Raw genomic sequence first — 21,064 nt, 5'->3', positions numbered from 1 at the left:
ATCTTGATAATTATGCGTTACTGTTACATGATTTATTTGTAACACTATTTCACATCGCAAAAGTTAACACCTGTTAATATTCATGTAGGAACTCTACACCCTAAATGGCTCCTGTTGACAAAAGAGGAACTATCACAAAATTCGCAGAAAACTTACGTTGCTGATTACGTGCATTTATGCTCTTTCGTTGAATCACTCCCTTCGATTTACTTCTTAATAGGGGCAAAGTTGGACAAACAAATTACTGGAGTCATTTACTAAATGCTGTCCCACTAATCACATTAACCCATCTAACAGAAACAAGTACAGTGGAAATTGAAACCTTTCTTGGGGAAACTTTTGCAATAGAATGTACAGGTGCCATTTTCTTGTAACAATGTGTCTCTAAAGTCAAGAACATATACGAAGTTAATATGGTTTGTGTGTGGACAGCCGGAAACTAGAAATTGTTCGTTTTGCTAGGAGCTGTTACATGGGTTGGGCAGACTGATTTCTACAGTTGCCCCACGCTCAGCATTTAAATTTCTACGATAACGCCAATTCATGTTTGATTTGTTTCACAATTACTTCGTCTTATATCCAGGGATGTCGGTGCCCTGATTTCTGCAACTTGAGCTCCATGCTCGAAATCCAAATTTGTGCAGTCACGTAAATTTCAATTTAATTTTTCATTACAATTGCGTCTAAAATTGCCCTCATGCCGTAACGTCTATGTCCACGGGATCCGCGATGCCTATTACTGTACTGATAATTTCGACGGTCACAGGAATCATATCTCGAGTGGCTGTAATCTGCAGTGTATAGGGCTGATGTGGCATATCATGCCGGTCTTCGTCGCGTCTCTCATCATTCCGTTCGCGCGAAACCCGTCTACGATTTCGGTTACACCGCTGACGGTAATTTTGCCAGTATTGATTATTATGGTTTCCGTGTATGCGATATTTATTGTCAAATTCAAGTTCCTACAATAGAGACTGAAAAGGTTGTAAGCTATCTTTACAACGACCCGCCTAAACTATGAGGCATAATCTGATAGGTAGTTTAGTCAAACAAATGCTGATTAACTCCGACGGTCTGCACGCATTAGTTAAATACCTATTCATGCACATTATGTTTCCAAAGTACTGCACAGGAGTTGAGAAATTCTATTGTTCATAATTTTTCATCATATTAATGTTATGTTTCACGCGATCTTGAGTAGTTTCAGACCAGTAAGCGGACAACAATCACCGTACGTGTGACATTCACGTGCTATCGATTTCATTTTTGTCGCAGGTTGTCCTTCGAGATGACTGCCACTAAATTCGAGTTTGTGGCCAAATGGTCATCTTGATGACAAAGATGAGTGTAATTGTTGTAACCACTCCCTTAGGTGTATTTCGTTGCTGGCACTGCGAAAAATTTTATAATTCCATGAGTGTGTAAGTGTTTGTAATTAAAATCATCACTTTTCTGAACGGATGAGTTTTTTCTCACACCGTTACCAGCATTCCAGACTTTTATTTTGTTTCTTTTTTTTGAGTTACCTGTCTTCTGATTGGTTTGGTGCGGCCCGCCACTAATTCCTCTCCTGTGCCAACCTCTGCAACACAGAAAAGTACTTGCAACCTACGTCTTCAATTACTCGTTGGATGTATTCCGTGGTTATTTTGCTGCCTATGTAGAAGAACTCCATAACTGCATCGACTTTGCGACAAATGATCGTGATGCTAAGTTTCTCGCTGTTTTCATTTCCGCTACTTATAATTACTATCGTCTTCCTTCGATTTTCTCTCCATCCATATTCTGTAATCAGTAGCTTCTTCATTCCATTCAGCAGTAAAGTAGCTCTTCTTCACTTCCACTCAGGATAGGAATGTCGTCAGACAATCTTAACATTGATGTCCTATCACCCTGAACTTTAATTCCAGTCCGGCACTATTGTTTTTATTTCTATCATTGCTTCTTTGATGTACAGATTTAATAGTAGGGGCGAAAGACTACATCCCAGTGTTACACCCTTTTTAATCCGAGCTCTTCGATCTTGGTCGTCCACTCTGGCACCAGTACATTTTGTATATTACCCATCTCCCCCTACAGCTTACCACTGTTTCTATCATAATTTTCAAAATCCTACTACATTTCGGATTGTTGAACGCTTCTTCAAGGACTACAATTCTTATGAACTCGTCTTGCTATTTCTTTCGTCTTGCTTCCATTATCAATCGCAACGTCAGAATTGTCTCTCTTATACCTTTATCTTTCCTAAGGCCTAACTGATCCTTGTCTACTTTTTCCTCAATTTCCTTTTCCATTCTTCCGTATACTTTTCTTGTCAGCAACCTAGAAGGATGAGCTCATAAGCTGATTATGCAATAATCCACGCACCTGTCAGTCTTTCTGTCTTTGGAATTGCGTGGATGATATTCGTCCGAAAGTCAGATGCTATGCCACCAGACTCATACATGCAACAAAGCTACGTCAATGGAAATTCTGATGGAACGTTATCCATCCCTTCTGTCTTATTTGTGCTTAAGTCCTCCAAAGCCCATGTGAATTCTCTTTCTAATACTCGATCCCCTATCTCTACTGAATCGACTCATGATCCCTCTTTTATCACATCAGACCTTCAATGTACTCTTTTCATCTATCCGCCCTCTCCTCTGCATTTAACAGTGGAATTCCCGGTGCACTCTTAGTGTTACCATCGTTGCTAATCTCACTGAAGGTTACTATGACTTTCCTATATGCCGAGACAGTTGTTCATGCAGTCACTTCTTTTCTGATTTATTCACATTCATCGTGCAGCCATTTCACCTTAGATTCCCTGCTCATCGCGCTTATTTCACTCCTCAGCGACCTGTGTTTCTGTATTCCTCTGAACACATTTGTACTTCCTTCTGTCACGGATAATCTCAAGTATTACCTTTCTTGCCTATGGTTTCTTCGCAATTACCTTATTTGTACCTATAGTTTTCATTCCAATTTTTGTTATAGCCCTTTTTAGCCATGTCCACTTCTCTTCAACTTCACTGCCTACTGATCTACGCCTGATTGCTGTATCTATAGTCATAGAGAACTTTACAGGTATCGCATCATTCTTTGGTATTTCCGCAACCCTTTTCTTTGGGTATTGATTCGTCCTGACAAATCTCTTAAAAAACAGCATACTCCTCATCAGCACTATATTGTGATCTGGTTCTATATCTGCTCCAGGGGAAGCCTTACCATCCAGTATCTGATTTCGGAATTTCTGCCTGACCCTGATGTAATCTAACTGAAATCTTCCCAAATCATCCGGTCTTTTCCAGGTATACCTTATCCTCTTTTGATTCTTGAACAAATTACTCGCTACTACTAATTTAAATTTATTGCAGAACCCATATTGTCATTCTCCTCTCTCATTCCTTATCGCAGGGCCATATTTTCCTGTAACCTTTTCAGCTGCTCCTTTCCCTACAACTGCATTTCAGTCTTCCACGACTATTAGATTTTCATCCCCATTGTACTGTATGACCTTTTCAAACCCTCAGATATTTTACCTATATTTTCTTCTTGTGCTTGCGACTTCGGTGTATACAGCTGAACTATTGTAATCGGTGCTGCTCTGCTGTCGATTCTGACAAGAGCAATCATATTATTGAATTGTTCACAGTAACACATTTTCTTCCCTACCTTCATATTCATAACGAATCCTACTCCCGCTATACCATTTTCTATTGCTAATGATATTACCCAATACTCATCTAACCATAAATCTTTGTCATCTTTCCATTTCACTTCTCTGGCCCCTACTACATCCAGACTGAGCCGTTGTATTTCCCTTTTCAGGTCTTCTAGATTCCACACCGCATTCATGATTTTGACATTCGACGCCCCTAGTCGTAGAACGTAATCCATTTGTTGCTTTTTAAATCTTTTTCTCGTGGTTACCTCCCCTTTGGCAGGTCTCTCCCGGAGATTCTAATGGAGGAGTATGCCGGAATGTTTTGCCAATGGAGAGATCATCATGACACTTTTTCAGTTACAAGCCGCATTTACTATGTATGTACGTTATGTGCCTATAATGGAGTAGTTTCCATTGCCTTCTGCATCCTCATGCCGTTGATCATTACTGATTTTTACGCCTTTGGGGTAGTTTCCCACATGAAGGACAAGAGTGTACCCTGGACCTCTGTCCGTTCCTCCACTCTCTTTGACAACGCCGTTGGCAGAATGAGGGTGACTTGTTATGCAGGAAGTCTTCGGCCGCCATTACTGATTATCAATCAAAATTAAAGCGATGGCGTGTTTCAAACACGGGAGCCAGGACTTTTTCATTTCTAATCAACAACGCTACATGTAGACTACAGGTGCTTATTTATGGTCGTAATGTCTTGCAAACACATTATGTTTGCGAGAGAAGTAATCACCATTTCCAAAATTAGTGCATTGACTGGGATTCCTAACATGAAAATTATTAAATCTATTGGCATCATTATCACAAGCGATCTTTTCTTTGATATTGGCAAGGTGTTCCCGTATTTTGTCACGTCACGTTTATTTTGCTGATTAATCCTCGTCTCCCCTTCCTTAAAACGGTTCAAAGACTGAAATTCTTTGGTATCAGCTATGAGAACCGGATGAGTATCGCCTGATCTTTTATCTGAAACATTGTTTCTTTGAGTCTCTTTCTCGGATAGTTCTTCGACTCCTTTTGCAACAGTCATCAACTGATTTTACGTTGCAACTACTGAGTTAGTCTGTGACTGTTATGACTCGGATTTGTGCGCTAATTCCTCTATTTGCAGTTTTTGTTGTCACGTCTGTTGTCTCAACTCAACAATGTCAGCAGACTGTTCCTGGACAAGTCTGGACTCAAGATAATTCATATCAGACCTGAGTTCGTCACGTAGCTGAATTTACAACCGTTCTGATATTTCTTCGAATTTACGGTTTAAATTGTCGTTAATCTCATCCTTAGATTCTTTGATCTCTGTATCAAGTCCCTCGTTGGATTTTTTAATCCCACTGCACTGAGCAAGTATTAACCGTGTAAAATTATTGCTGAAAGAGGGGAAGACAAAATGAATTTGCTCTGTAGGTGTATAAACCATACCTGAATCTCTTACAACAAAATCGAATTGTGTCACGGTTTTTTTAGCACCTGAATTACTTGTAGTTCCCTGCAGTTCGTCATGCGTGATTGATTGATATTGGACTACACTCTGATTATTCAGAGTAATGTTCAAAATTTCTCTGACTGGATCATCCTGATAAGATTTTTCTACACTACATCTCAAATTTTCCGAAACTTTGTTTGGAACTACTTCTACAGTCTTGTCTCTTCCTTCCTGCGCTGCAGTTTTCACTGTCGTAGCAATGAAGAAAATGACACAAAATGCAAACCAAATGTCTTAACACAAAACTGTTAACTGTTAAAAAATAAATAAACAAATTCTGAACCAGGAAACCGTCGAAATAATTATTTTTTTTTTGAATAAATGCTGAGCAGCGTGCTAGCAACAAAAATGCTTTCCAGCAATTACTACCTAACTGCTATCGGATAAAATTTTGCAAATGTAGTAGCAAGACGAGATATGTCTAACTGCGAAATCATCCAAAGAAACGAAATCATGGCAGGGTCGCCAGATGAAACTTCGTTTAATACCTTATTTGCAATTTTACTGTACTGGTGAGAGACGTGTAGAAATGTTTAAAGCTCCATCTATGAATATATTAGTATTCTGACAGAACAAGAAACAGAAATGTATTACTCTTCCCATAAATGAAAAAAAATCAAAGTCTTTCGTGTCTGCCTGCAATTATACAAATATTCTGTAACATCTCGTAACAATTAATACGATAATGCTCCTGTACACAACAGACAATTTACTTCATCTTGCAGCTGTAACTGCATCCAGCAACATGTCAAACTAATTAAAAAGAAGTAATGTTACCCATGCATAGTACAATACATGCCCACAACTACTGATATAACTGCTAGCATTTCTTTATGTAAAAATTCAATGGTCAGGAGGGGTTTCGTCAACAAACCTTACACAGTATACAAATATGAAGGAAACCAAGAAAAACTTTTAATTTAATTAATTCAGAAAATTGACGATTTCAGCACTGACCAACTTTACTCAGACCTTTCATTTTCTTCGGCAGATACATTAGCAACAACTTTAATTATTCTACAGTGTCTATAATGAAGAATCACATATCTGATCACAACAAAGACACCGGTATTAATCGCAATGTAGGCATACACAAACCTCACAATTCCCTGCAGTGCGCAAGCAACCAACAACTACGTGCAACAAAATGAAAAATTACTAAAAATCATCAATTATTACCATAGTCTGCTCTGGTGCTGCTACCACGGTCACGGCAGGCTGCTACCTCATCTGCGGCATGGCTCCTCTCCACAACAGGCTGCTTCTCACTGTCAACAACTGTTTACTCGCTACTATTCCGATATTAATATATCAGACTCTGTGTTTGCGAATGCACGCCACAGCAGAATCAGTGGTCTACTTTCCGAAGAAATATTAACGTTCAACTTTCAACACTGCACCAGTGATTTTCTTTCATTTAGGTCCAAAGGTGATATACGTTTGGAAAAGCATCAACCATCTCTTTGTACGTCCTGTTTTTATGTTATGGTACCTGTAATGTTGATTAGGCAATTTCTACAAACTAGCAATCGAAAAAGTTTTTCGATGTGGTCAATTGTCCACTGCTTCACTATGCATGTAGGAGAAAAAGTTTTCTAAGACGTGAAATCCACAGCAAAGCTCACGGACATTCCGAACGTCTCCCTTCACAGCAGGATTGGCAGAAGCACCGGCTCAGAGTACTGCAGCTAAAGGCCCACGGGTGCTGATTGGCCTAAAGTGCGGGCAGCAACTGAGCGTGATGCAGAATCCAGCGGAAATATTCGTAGCCTGTCACTAAAATCTTTTTGTTTGTGGCCAGCTAATCGCCACTAGACAGGCTGAGCACGCCCACTGTGCTCTCTGTCGCCTCTGCTCGAACTACTGGTACCAAATAAGGAGCTGCAAGTGTGTCACGCACACAGGTGCGGAATGCCACTATATGCGTCCCTGACTTTCAGATTTCGATTGTTCAACGCGGAAGACCTTTCGAAATTTAATTAAATTTAGAGAAATTATTTTCTATATTTATTGTTCAGCGCTAAATACACGCGAATGTGTTGATATTGCCGTCCGATCGTGGCCGAGCGGTTCTGGGCGCTACAGTCTGGAACCGCGCGACCGCTACGGTCGCAGGTTCGAATCCTGCCTCGGGCATGAATGTGTGTGTTGTTCTTAGGTTAGTTGGGTTTACGTAGTTCTAAGTTCTAGGGGACTGATGACCTCAGATATTAAGTCCCATAGTGCTCAGAGCCATTTCAACCATTTTTGTGTTATTAGCGTTTATTGTCACTGTTCAATTACTTGACGACGTCTTATCCTGGGCGATTCCTTAAAGTCGTTACAGAGTTTCGGTGGTCCTGGAGAAGGACAAAAGTATCAATTTGGCGTGAGGAACTATGTTCAGCAAACGACTAAGTCGAAAGCTATAAGAGAAAATAATTCAGATCACTCTGACAGTGGACGTTTTGTACTGCAAGTTCTATGCTTTCCGTTTTTTAGGGGGAGGAGGAAGTATGGACAAAAATAAAAAGAAAAATTGACCAGCAAACATGATCACTAAATCTGGTATTGGGCATGAGAGAGGTTGAATGCCCGCTAACCGCCAGTGGTGATGGACTTAGATGGCCGTAAAGAAGTCGGCACGTGGGACGATTTATCTAACGTTGACGTGGCGCTCTATTAGATTTGTGAAGCCACCTCCTGTTATTTCACGTTGAGGATCCTTTTCCGTATGTGAGAGACAGAATACGTTCTGCGGTATTTCGGCTACAGTAAAGACAGCAGGTAGTAAGACCGCTCCCTGCTTCAGATGCGTAAGGCTTGAGGCCTGCAGTAAGCGAGACACCATATTGTATTTGTCTTGTTGAGTAGAACTCCATGTCAGCTGGGTTTTATGTTATACCTTATGCCCCGTGAATATATGCTGTTTCTAAGCTCAAGAACGTTGAAAGTCTCGAGAACGAATCGTTACTGATACGACTTGCTGTGATAAAAATACGGGAAATGTCATATTGGTGATTGAAAAGGTTTCACATTTACGTATTGTCGTGATAGACCTGGCGTGTCACCAGGGTAAGCCGTTTTGGGGCAACTGTACATTAAATGTTCATGTAAAACGTATCGTTCTTTTCAGGATACGCTATAATTAAATATAATTATTAACGTATCAGCGATTAAAGCCTGCAGAAAATCAGGACAAACTACATAGTCTATTGCAATGGAGCTACAGCGTAGCGCATTGCGTAGCGGCCCCTTCCCATTTTACAGTAGGTTGTCATAATTACGTACTAAATTAACTTATGCAATACTTGATGTTATAAAATATAAGTGCTACCTCTGTCAGGAGTGAGTTTGTTCGTTTTAATCAACTTGATGTCCTTACTTGACCCTGACATGTATCTTTCCTTTTTCACTTATTTCCTGTTCACGGATACTGAAGTTTATATTTTCGTGCACCAAGGACAGCGTAAGACGACAAGCAGATGGATAGGAGAGGAAATGTGCTTGCTAATAGAGCTAAAGCTGGAATCTTACGCGCGAAAATGTTAAGGATCAGATTGTACCGTTTGCGAGCCAAATAGAGCCGACAGTTCCGCTGGAGAGCGATGAGAGCGCAGACTCAAGCTAACCAGCTGGTGCCATGTCTTCTGATGTAGGACACCTCGTCTGCGTGCACGTAAACGTTAGCTGCATCGCCCATTGTTCAGCCGAATGTAAGTGGCATCACTGGCGAGCAGCGCTATGCTGGCAAGACAAGAGCGCCACCATCTCGCCAATAGCGTTCCATGTGGCCGGCATATAGGCGGTCTCCCATGGGCATTGAAAGTTAAACCAGGGCACCATGTCCAATCCCAGCGATTCGGATTAACGTCCGGCCGACACCGAGGTCGTTATAGACGTATCACCTCGGATTGTCTCAAGGAAGGGAAAGGAAATCGGCAGTGCCCTTTGAAAGGAACCGCCCCAGTTGGAACGATTTAGGGAAATCGCAGAAAACCTAAATGTGGATGGCCGGATGCGGATTTGTAACGTCGTCCTCCCTTATGTAAATCCAGTATGCTAACCACTGCGCCATATCGCTCGGTGGGAGGCCCCGAGAAACCATACGACAGTGTGTCAGTTCAGTGCACGCACTTAATACTGTCGGTTCGGTCTTCACAGTATTAGGAGTGCTAGGTAACTACCTTGCTGCTCTTGGCCTTATCGTCATCGTTGTGCCGACGGCTTCTTTTTGCGCCTCACTGCCGTCTACATTGTTTGTGCATGTTCTGCCGTGTTGCCCTGTCCGTAGTCTGCCTGTCCTGTTTCGCTCCCTGCCACTAGATTGATTGACTCTTCTTCAGGGAGCTCTATTGCCTGGAACCTTCCTTCGTTTCTCCATTTCTTCTGGGGCTCTGACAGTCCCTCCCATATCTAGCTACCTGCGGATGTAGCACTAAAATGTGCGCACCATAAGAGCTATGGCCACTTGTTTAGCAGAAGAGGTGTACTTAACGGTTGCAGTGATGAACAGGAGGTCATAGCACTTAAGATGTGCACTTTAGAGCACTGTTTAATGGACTTTTCTTATTGTTTTTGTCCACACTACATTCTCCAAAAAAAATTGAAAACAATGTAGTTGAAATACAAGACCACTGTCAGACATATCAAAATATTTTTCATTTAATATGTAAATTAAAATTGGAGGGGCGGATACAGGGACGGAAAGAGAAGAAATAATAATTTGAGCTGCATCGATACTTCATGCGTTATCAGCGGAGACGCGTTAAAATATGTGTCCGACTGGGACTCTATTCCAGGATCTCTTGCTTAATGCGCCATCCGGACACAGTGTTATCAGAAATACGCAGACAATCTCGGCACGCTTCACAGCCGACTTGCATTCCCATCTAGCACCACCTATCCGGAATCCCCGTCCGTTTCCTCCGTGCATACTAATTTTTGATTCCGTTCTGAAGGCTGCTCAAGTGGTGAATCATTCACATGAATGCAGCTGATACCATTAGTTGAAATGGTTCAAAAGGCTCTGAGCACTATGGGACTTTTCTGAGGTCATCAGTCCACTAGAACTTACAACTACTTAAAGCTTACTAACTGAGGGACATCACACACATCCATGCCCGAGGCAGGATTCGAAGCTGCGACCGTAGCGGTCGCGCGGTTGCAGACTGTAGCGCCTAGAACCGCTCGGCCACCTCGGCCGGGGATATCATTAGTTCCTCCTATTTTCTGTCGTTTCAACCACCATCAATTCACATAATATGTATGACAGCTGCCGATCTCATGTGGTGTCTGTTCTTTAGGGTATGTCGGATAGAACAGACATCATGCATTCATACAGTTTTCACTTACAGCGCTCCAGCCTTCCGCTTCCGCTCGGGAGTCCCTTACCGCAAACTGATACATAGACTGATGAGACGGAACATTATGATCAGCGACGTACTATCGATATAAACCCGTTCAGGCGTTAGCGACGTCACCTAGCGAGGAATGAGTGCCAGATAGACCCAAGCACGGTGCATTTACTGTCAATGAGCTTGCTGTCCGTCTGCAGAACGAGGAATGCACGCGATCTATTTGAATTTTACCAAGGGCACGCTTTGATGGCATAGAGACTCGACATGAGCGTTTCGAAAACAGCACGACTGCTGTGATTGTCTTCAAGACATGGTGTATCTAAGGTGAAAACACGTCCAGACGTCGTGGAGTTGGGCGGCCACCGCTCATTACTGATGTCCGACATCGTATGCTCGGCAGACTCGTAAAAAGGTCATTCGACGGACTGTGGCGGAAGTAACATCAGACTTTAATGCTGGCAAAGGCTTGGCCAACTGATAGGATAGCCGACGAAATGAGACGGAACTGACACGAGACTTCAGTGCTTGACCGAGTACAAGTCTGTCTGAACACAAAGTACACCAAACACTCCAAACGATGGGCCTCGCAGTAGAAGACTCACCCATGTGCCAGTGTTAAAACCAGGATATCTGCTAATACCACTTAAATGGGTACGTGACCATCGGTACTGGACGTCAGTGCAGTGGCAGAAAGCTGCCATGGTCTGATGAATCCCGATTCCTTCTTCGTCATGCTGATGGGGGGGGGGGTCACGAATTCATTGCCTTCCAGGGGAACCTGTACTGCAGGACGGAGACAAGCTGGCGGCAGCTCCATGAAGTTCACGGGAACATTCACGTAGAGATCCGCTGGTTGCAGACCATGTTCACTCCTTCATGATGGTCCTGTTGACCGACGACATAGGCATTTTTCAGCAAGATAATACATCATGTAACAAGTCCAGAGGGTGACGGAGTGGTTCTAGGACCACAGTGGCAGTTAAAATTGATGGGAGACCCCTCCGCCAAACTCACCATATCAGAACTAGGTCGAACGCGTCTTGGGTGTGACTAAACGTGGCATCAGAGCTACAACCCACTGCCAGCAATTTAAGGGAATTCCGGGACTTGTGCGTGCAGATGTGGTGCCACTTCCCTCCAGCGTCCTACTTAGACCTCACTGGTTCCATGACACTACGCATCGCCGCTGTTATGCCTGCCAAAGGTGGACATACCAGTTATTAGGTAATTTCTCATAATGTTCTGGCTGGTCAGTGTACATCTTTCTCCACCATGCATGCAAACTTGTAACATCATTACGGAATGACAATAAATATTCAGTAAATGTAATAATAATTATTTTAAAATCGTTTACAATTCAGATAGTTTGACATAAACTTTTCTCCATTTCTGAACAACATAGGTTCATCATTGTTGTAAACATCATACACAAGACTCACACACAATATAATTACGGTTTAACAATACCGCTATTAAATAAATCGGACATTGTGGTTCTACGTTAAATACAAAAATTATCACAAGCTTTCGGCTACTTTTATGATGCACACTTGCCCAGCCTTGATCTGTCTTCTGCAGCACCTCTGCTCACATTATTTTCTTAGCAGATTCGCTTCTCAACGTGGTTACCAAGTGAACAATGGGAATAATTACGACATTCATCGTTCTATTAATTAAAGTTAATTAACTACCTCACGGCATGATTGACTGCAGGTATATGCAGGGTGTTACAAGAAGGTACGGCCAAACTTTCAGGAAACATTCCTCACACACAAAGAAAGAGAATATGTTATGTGGACATGTGTCCGGAAACGCTTACTTTCCATGTTAGAGCTCATTTTATTACTTCTCTTCAAATAACATTATTCACGGAATGGAAACAGACAGTAACAGAACGTACCAGCGTGACTTCAAACACTTTGTTACAGGAAATGTTCAAAATGTCCTCCGTTAGCGAGGATACATGCATCCACCCTCCGTCGCATGGAATCCCTGATGCGATGAAGCAGCCCTGGAGAATGGCGTATTGTATCACAGCCGTCCACAATACGAGCACGAAGAGTCTGTACATTTGGTACCGGGGTTCCGTAGACAAGAGCTCTAAAATGCTCCCATTAATGAAACTCAAGAGCGTTGAGGTCAGGAGAGCGTGGAGGCCATGAAATTGTTCCGCCTCTACCAATGCATCGGTCACCGAATCTGTTGTTGAGAAGCGTACTAACACTTCGACTGAAATGTGCAGGAGCTCCATCGTGCATGAACCACAAGTTGTGTCGTACTTGTAAAGGCACATGTTCTAGCAGCACAGATAGAGTATCCCGTATGAAATCATGATAACTTGCTCCATTGAGCGTAGGTGGAAGAACATGGGGCCCAATCAAGACATCACCAACAATGCCTGCCCAAACGTTCACAGAAAATCTGTGTTGATGACGTGATTGCACAATTGCGTGCGGATTCTCGTCAGCCCAGACATGTTGATTGTGAAAATTTACAATTTGATCACGTTGGAATGAAGCCTCATCCGTAAAGAGAACATTTGCACTGAAATGAGGATTGACACATTGTTGGATGAACCATTCGCAGAAGTGTACCCGTGGAGGCCAATCAGCTGCTGATAGTACCTGCACACGCTGTACATGGTACGGAAACAACTGGTTCTCCCGTAGCACTCTCCATACAGTGACGTGGTCAACATTACCTTGTACAGCAGCAACTTCTCTGACGCTGACATTAGGGTTATCGTCAACTGCACGAAGAATTGCCTCGTCCATTGCAGGTCTCCTCTTCGTTCTAGGTCTTCCCCAGTGGCGAGTCATAGGCTGCAATGTTCCGTGCTCCCTAAGACGCCGATCAATTGCTTCGAACGTATTCCTGTCGGGACACCTTCGTTCTGGAAATCTGTCTCGATACAAACGCACCGCGCCACGGCAATTGCCCCGTGCTAATCCATACATCAAGTGGGCATCTGCCAACTCCGCATTTGTAAACATTGCACTGACTGCAAAACCACGTTCGTGATGAACACTAACCTGTTGATGCTACGTACTGAAGTGCTTGATGCTAGTGCTGTAGAGCAGTGAGTCGCATGCCAACACAAGCCCCGAAGTCAACATTACCTTCCTTCAATTGGGCCAACTGGCGGTGAATCGAGGAAGTAGAATACATACTGACGAAACTAAAATGAGCTCTAACATGGAAATTAAGCGTTTCCGGAAACATGTCCATACAGCATCTTTTCTTTATTTATGTGTGAGGAATGTTTCCTGAAAGTTTGGACGTACGTTTTTGTAACACCCTGTAATGCTAAGCTCAAACGCGGACGTCTGCTTTTATGTAATTCGTTATTTTTCTTTTAACAACGTAGCTGTATTTCGTTTTCGTTAACTAATCTCGTGAGGTAGTACTGTCAGGTCATCCTTGGCAATCCATATAGAATTGTTAGCGCCATGTAACACCTGCTGCGATGTAGGTATGTCTACTGAGGAACTCCATCCGGCGCACGCCACCCGCGGAGTACCTCAAACAAATAATGTAACATAAAACAAACATTTAGACATTTACAAGCTATCACCTATCAATATCTTTCTGTACTATTTGATTATTATAAATATGATAAGAGAATTAGTTGTACACGGACTTGCTCACGTAAAGATGAGGAGCATACAGAGAATTTCGCACCTATAACGCTCATAAGACAATTTCCGAAATCAATTGAGCTAAATTCTGTAACTTCACAGCTACTGCTCTCTTTAATCTTGATTCTGCTACGCGGTTTCTTACGTATCAATTCATATTAATTCACTTCCTTTCAGCCCCGTCGACGGGAAGAGGTCCTCCTCACTCGGTTTCGGTCACAGCCCTATGACGCATGGCTTCCTGCTCCGGCGAGAGGACCCTCCAATGTGTGGTGCTTGTGGCGTCCGGGTCACTGTGCGCCACGTTTTATTGGATTGTGTTTTATTTTCTGACCAGTGGGCCGCGGCTGACATGCCAGCGGATCTGCAATCTCTTTTAGGCTACAGTCGGACGAATGCGGTTAAAGTTTTAAAATTCTGTGCCATGTCAAATGTTTTATAAAGATTTTAGGGAGAGGATCTTAATTTGCTCACTGTGTGACAAGCTCGCCCATATTTTATGTAAGTGGCCAGCCAATGACTATTTCCTGTAGCATTCTTGCTGCTGCGTTTTCCCTGTCCTCACGTATTACTTTCTTATGTAGCATTTTCCTTCTTTTCCTGCTTTCTTTGCGTGTGTGCTTCAGTTTGATTAGGTCTGTCCACATTCGGTCCTTTTAATGTGTGCGAGGGTGCTGAAGACCTCGACGTTGAGCGCCCATAAGCCCCAACACACACACACACCAATATCAGAGCAGAATCAGGAGAACCTTATTTATCGCGACCCATTGGCCATCAGCGACTTACGTGCTCTCGTCAAGGGGATGCTGACACGAAGCGTTAGCGTCTCGAAGATACTTGCGAACTGAGGCAAGTTACTGAGATTACTAGGCATCTGAAACCTCATAGTATGGCCCTACCTCCGTAGCTGGAATCCTTAATCGACAATGGAGCTGCTCCAGGTGCAATACATCCTGACAGAAGAGCAGAATAGTATATTAGTTTTCCTGAATCTCTTAAAGGGATTAGTAATCTCAGTACGAGCGCCTTAATAAGTACGAAATTCACCCTCCTGACACCAACGTAACTCACTTTCGTTTACGATTGTAGGTACGGACGGCAGCTCCTGCAGTTCCTCTGCCTGGCTGCCCACGTCATCAGCAGACTGGTGCTGGTCCTCACACCAGACGTCCTGGTGCTGTTCATCCTGGCACAGTCCCTCGTAACAGCAGCGGCCGGACCAATGCATGAATCTGCCTTGTCTGTTGGTAAGTGCATCAACACACACAGCTGCTGTCATAACATTGTTTTAGCACTATGGTGTTACATACTAACTGTTCTCAGAACTTCAAGAGATAGAAATGACGCAAAAATCAACCGCAAATTTATGAAAGATATATGAGGGTAAGTCTTGTCAATAAATGCAGTTATATGTTATCAAATCAGCATATTCAAAGGCTAGAAAATGGAGATATCGTAGCTCCTATTAGTCTCGAAATCGAACTGCCCATGTTTTGATCCTGACGTTCACTCGCGTGGAGTCTCTCAATCAGTTGAATGCTTTATTCATAAGTGTTTCCTAGGAGACTTGATGAGCCTTCCCAAAGGAGTAGAATACCAGGATAGGAAATAGGCGTGCCAACACCAGGGGTCAGCTCACAAAAAACGTTCCTATTACAGAAACAAGATATTGGCGATCAGAATGCCGTAGCTACTCAATTTACCGCGGTAAAATGGCAATACTTTTTCTGAAAAATTAATAAATCATTTACGTACCAGAAGTAATAAATGCTGTATAACTGCCAACTCTTTTGACGCATGTCAGCTTCCGCGTTTATAACTCCGCAGGATAACTTATTTGGGAATATTCGAAAATGTCCAAAATGCTCGAGTCACTCCTATTTAGAATAAAATTTACCTTGTACCAGCACCAAGAACTTACTGCCTTCTTGAGCGACTCTCTCCGAAATGTAGGGAAATCGGCTACAGACTCTAACAAAACGTAATGAAGCACCCCTATGAAATGCGCAATTGACGACAAGTTGTCACGAGAAGGTAGCCCGACAGTACGAAAGGAGGCGGGGCGTATTGTATTGCCAGTAGGAAAGCTGTAACGGGATCGGTCAGGACATCTCAGTGACTTTGAACATGGCCTGATCATTGGATATCTCCTATACACATCTACATCTACATCTACGTGATAACTCTGCTATTCGCAATACAGTGCCTGGCAGAGGGTTCAATGAACCACCTTCAAGCTGCGTCTCCACCGTTCCTCTCTCGAAAGGCACGCGGGAAAAACGAGCACTTAAATTTTTGTTGTGCGAGACCTGATATCTATTATTTTATCGTTATGATCATTTCTCCCTATGTAGGTGGGTGCCAACAGAATGATTTCGCAATTGGAGGAGAAAACTGGCGATTGAAATTTCATGAGAAGATCCCGTCGCAACGTAAAACGCCTTTGTTTTAATGATTACCACTCCAATTCACGTATCATGTCTGTGACACTATCTCCCCTATTTCGCTATAATGCAAAACAAGCTGCCCTTCTTTGTACTTTTTCGATGTCATCCGTCAGTCCCACTTGATGCGGATCCCACACCGCACGGCAATACTCGAGAATAGGGCGGACAAGCGTGGTGTAAGTAGACCTGTTGCACCTTCTAAGTGCTCTTCCAGTGAATCGCACTCTTTGGTTTGCTCTACCCACAATATTATCTATGTGATCGTTCCAATTTAGGTTTTTCGTAATTGTAATCCCTAAGTATTGAACTGAATTTATAGCCGTAGGATTTGTGTGGCTTACCGCCTATTCGAGATTTAGCTGGTTTATTTTAGTACTCATGTGAATAACTTCATACTTTTCTTTATTCAGGGTCAATTGCCACTTTTCACACCACAGATATCGTATGTAAATCATTTTGCAAGTATTTTTGATCATCTGATGACTTTACAAGACGGTAAATGCATTATCTGCAAACAATTATAGACTACTACTCAGATTGCCTCCTATGTCGTTAATATAGATCAGGAACAACAGAGGGCCTACAACACTTCCTTGGGGAATGCCGGATCTCACTTCTGTTTTACTCGATGACTTTCCGTCTATTACTACGAATTGTGGCCTTTCTAACAGGAAATCACGAACCCAGTCGCACAACTGAGACGATACTCCGTAGGCACGCAGTTTGGTTAGAAGACGCTTATGAGGAACTGTGTCGAGAGCCTTCTGAAAATATAAAAATATGGAAACGTATCAGGGATATTACTAGTACTTTAAAACTGGCCACATCGACTGCTTGTGATGTGACTGTGATGCAGGAATGCGAAGAAGAACCACAGCTAAGCCACCATCAGGCCGACATCACGCACTGACGCACAGGAAAATTGAGCACTGCGATGGGAGGTTACAAATAACCGGATGGAAATCACGCATGCGTTCCACTGTGCTACCAGAAGCCCAGTTAACACAGTGAGTAGTGGGTACAGTGGTCAAGAACCTACTCATAAGCCAAAACATTTCTGTAGTCAGTGCCAAGCTGAGCTTAATGTGCTCTAAGGAGTGACGCCACTGGACAACGGATAACTGGAAACAAGCGTTTGGAGCCACTAATCACGCTGCAGCCGTTGCAAATCTGACGGAAGTGTTTGGGTTTGGCAATGCTTGGGGAACGTTACCTCCTACCAGGTATAATGACAAGCGCGAAGTACGGAGGAGGCGGTGTTACAAAATGGGTCCCCATATTATGGTTAGAAAACAGTAAGCAAGTAAAATATAAACACATTTTACACCATAATGTACTGAGTACGTTAGGGGAACAGTTCGAAGACACCTAGGCCACCTAGATTGTACAGTTTGCCAAAGGTTCATAAGGACAACGTCCCGTTGAGACCGATTGTTAGCGCTATTGGCTCTCCTACGTACAGGCTTGCAAAACACTTACCTAAATTGCTGTCGCCTATAGTTGGCCACTGCAGACATCATATTAAGAATTCAATTACGTTTGTTGATATCATAAAAAAGATGAAGATAGGCCCAAATGATATCATGGTCAGCCTCGACGTGGTTTCTCTGTTCACCAAAGTACCTGTGGCCGACACATTACAACTGCTGGCTGCTCATTTTTCCTCAGAAATTTTCAAGTTGTTCCGGCATACCTTGACGACCACTTACTTTTTATACAGTGGAAATTATTATGAAATAACGGACGGAACAGCCATGGGTTCCCCCCTATCACCAGCAATAGCGAATTTTTTCATGGAGGATTTTGAAGAACCAGCGTTGAGCAGTGCTCACCTCCGCCCATCATGCTTCTACAGATACGTCGACGACAACGTTTTAATCTGGCCACATGGCAGTGACACGCTGCAACAGTTCCTCGAACATTTGAATGGTGTACATACAAACATACAATTTACACTGGAGGTAGAGAAGGAAGGGAAGTTATCTTTTTTAGATGTGTTGGTGGAGCGAAAACCGGATGAACGACTGGGCCATTCTTTGTACAGGAAGCCACCGCATACAGACTTATATCTGCATAGCCACAGCTTCCATCATCCGTCTCAGAAGAGAGCAATGCTGAATACTTTAGTACACAGAGCCAGGACTATTTCCGACAAGGACCACCTCGGTCCCGAGATTAACCATTTGACGACTGTTTTCAAGAGGAATGGTTATTCTGCCGGTGAAATTAAATCAGCATAGTCCAAAAAAGTTAGACATGATGCCGTCCATAAACAAGAAGAGGACCAACACATAGCGCGGCTTTCATTTTGTGGTGTTACAGCAAACAAGATAGGCAGAGTCCTAAAGAGGCAAGGAATAAAATTAGTTTTCCGAGCACCTAGGAAAATTAAGGAAATGTTGAGACCAGTCAAAGATAGTCTCGTCTTGAGGGTGCCGGGAATATATAGTACTCCTTGCAAATGCAGGAAGAATTACGGGGGTCAGTCCGTACGAACAGTTGCCGACTGTTGCATCGAGCACGAGTACAACGGGAAATACAGGTATTTGGATAAATCAGTGGTGGCTGAGCACAGCCTGCTTAACAAGCATAAGATTTTATTTGAAGAAACGAGAGTAATAGCCCACGCATCGAATTACTGGGACTCTGTGATCCGGGAAGCGGTCGAAATTAGACTTAGCGATAGTAACTTTAACAGAGACAACTTCTCTGCATTTAGCAACACCTGGAAGAGTGCCCTGGACAAAGAAAAATCGCAGAGGAAAACTTCCCGCACCTTACCTCCTGATTCAAGGGATGGCGATACAAGCAATGCGGGCAGAAACTACATCTATGGAAGTAGATGGCACCACGTCACTACGCGCCATATAGTTGCTGCTATGACGTATTCCAGGCAGTCAGAAGCCGTCTTTTGTGTATAAAAGTGGGAGCCTCGCTAGTTTACGAACCTCCTCCTGTTCCTCCAACATCTCCACATCTTTTACATTTAATGCAGGCTTGATCCCCCCCCACCCTCTGGTTTCCTCCTTCTTCTCCACCCTCCGCCCATTGCCGCGCCTCTATCGTTGTATCCCTCCCTCTCTCCACATCCACACCCTCCATTTCTTTCGTCAGGGCAACTTCCGGCGCCTCCCCCTCCCGGATGATGAACTTCACCATGACATCTACCCTTCCTTCCAACTATAACCTGGCCTTGTCCCCCCCCCCTTTTTTCCTCACCCCTCCTTCTCCCAGAGCGGATTTTCCTCCTTCCCTCCTGAGACCCTGCACCCCATCCTAGTGTCTTCTCTTCCCCCATCCCTCCCTACCTGGCCCTCTTCGGCGCGCCCCCCCCGCCCATCTTTTCCCCTCCCTCCCTCCCTTCTCCCGGTCTCCCTCATGTCCTTGCGCCTGGCAGATCCTCCATTTTCATCATCATCAGTGTGCCACGGCAGTGTAGTGTTTAGTGCTGTTACTCCTGTGCATCGAGTGGTGTGATTTAAATTGTGTGCTGGCATAGTACTTAGTGTCACTGTCAGTGTTTGGTATGTCCTACACCATCAGTCGATACTTTTATGCTCCAGTCATACTGTGCCTTGTGTTCTTTTAATTGTCGCAGTGTGTGGTTTTACGTGTGCACTACATTTTTACGGTTTTTATTTCCATTTTACAGTCGCCCCTTTTTTTGTCTATTGTCTTCCATGATCTTCCCCCTTTTTTATATCTATGTTCACCATGTATGCTCCTTTGTATATTTTGAAACGTCTTCTATTATTTGTTCTATGTCTTTCGGCTGAAGTGCAACGCATATGCTGCTGCCAGACCGCCCCAATGGAGAACTCAAATACAATAAAGGAAAAAAAATAATTTACGACAGTCAATTTTAGCCCTGACGACGACTATGGAGGTAGTGGTCGAAATCTTGGAATTTTATCCTGAATTGACGCGGCATGTAAACCGAGAGATTTTTATTCAGTTCGGAGACGTTGCTGGTACGATCATTACATTCCAACCAGTCATAAAGCAGCGTTTGTGAATCAACGATATTAGAAAAACAGCATTTTTGTAACGGACTGACCCGTCCAGATAACCAATCCGAACACAATGGAACACCTTTCAGATGAGATAGAACGTCGACAAAAGGTCCTAAATTTTGAGAAAAAAATGTAAGTTATATGCAAATACGTGTATTATTAAATATGTAGGCCTACACAATTTTTCGGATTAAGAATTGTGTAAGATGAGGATGAAGTGTTTCGCTCCAATTTTTCAATTCGTACACCGAAGAAGCAATGTTGGAAATCATGGAAAGGATTTTGATTAAAATTCAGGGTAAAAGGGCATCAGTGTTAAGATTCGCTGATGACGTTGATATCCTCACTGAAAGTGAAAAATGGTTCAAATGGCTCTGAGCACTATGGGACTCAACTGCTGAGGTCATTAGTCCCCTAGAACTTAGAACTAGTTAAACCTAACTAACCTAAGGACATCACAAACATCCATGCCCGAGGCAGGATTCG

The 21,064-nt window shown here is 43.1% G+C and overlaps 1 protein-coding gene across 1 annotated transcript in view; it reads left to right on the top strand.

Moving 5' to 3' along the window:
* Positions 1-21,064, top strand: part of LOC126252179 (solute carrier family 22 member 7-like) — a gene marked incomplete at its 5' end in the record, with an annotated part of 157,856 nt that overhangs the window by 47,300 nt on the left and 89,492 nt on the right. The window contains one exon of the mRNA XM_049953049.1: positions 15,208-15,361. Within this exon, the coding sequence (XP_049809006.1) occupies positions 15,208-15,361 (154 nt within the window). The remainder of the gene's footprint in view (positions 1-15,207; positions 15,362-21,064) is intronic.

This window comes from Schistocerca nitens, chromosome 4 (genome assembly GCF_023898315.1).
Source record: "Schistocerca nitens isolate TAMUIC-IGC-003100 chromosome 4, iqSchNite1.1, whole genome shotgun sequence".
Classification (NCBI taxonomy): Eukaryota; Metazoa; Arthropoda; class Insecta; order Orthoptera; family Acrididae; genus Schistocerca; species Schistocerca nitens.
The sequence above is the reverse complement of the archived record's forward strand: the minus strand, read 5'-3'. Positions and strand labels throughout refer to the sequence as shown.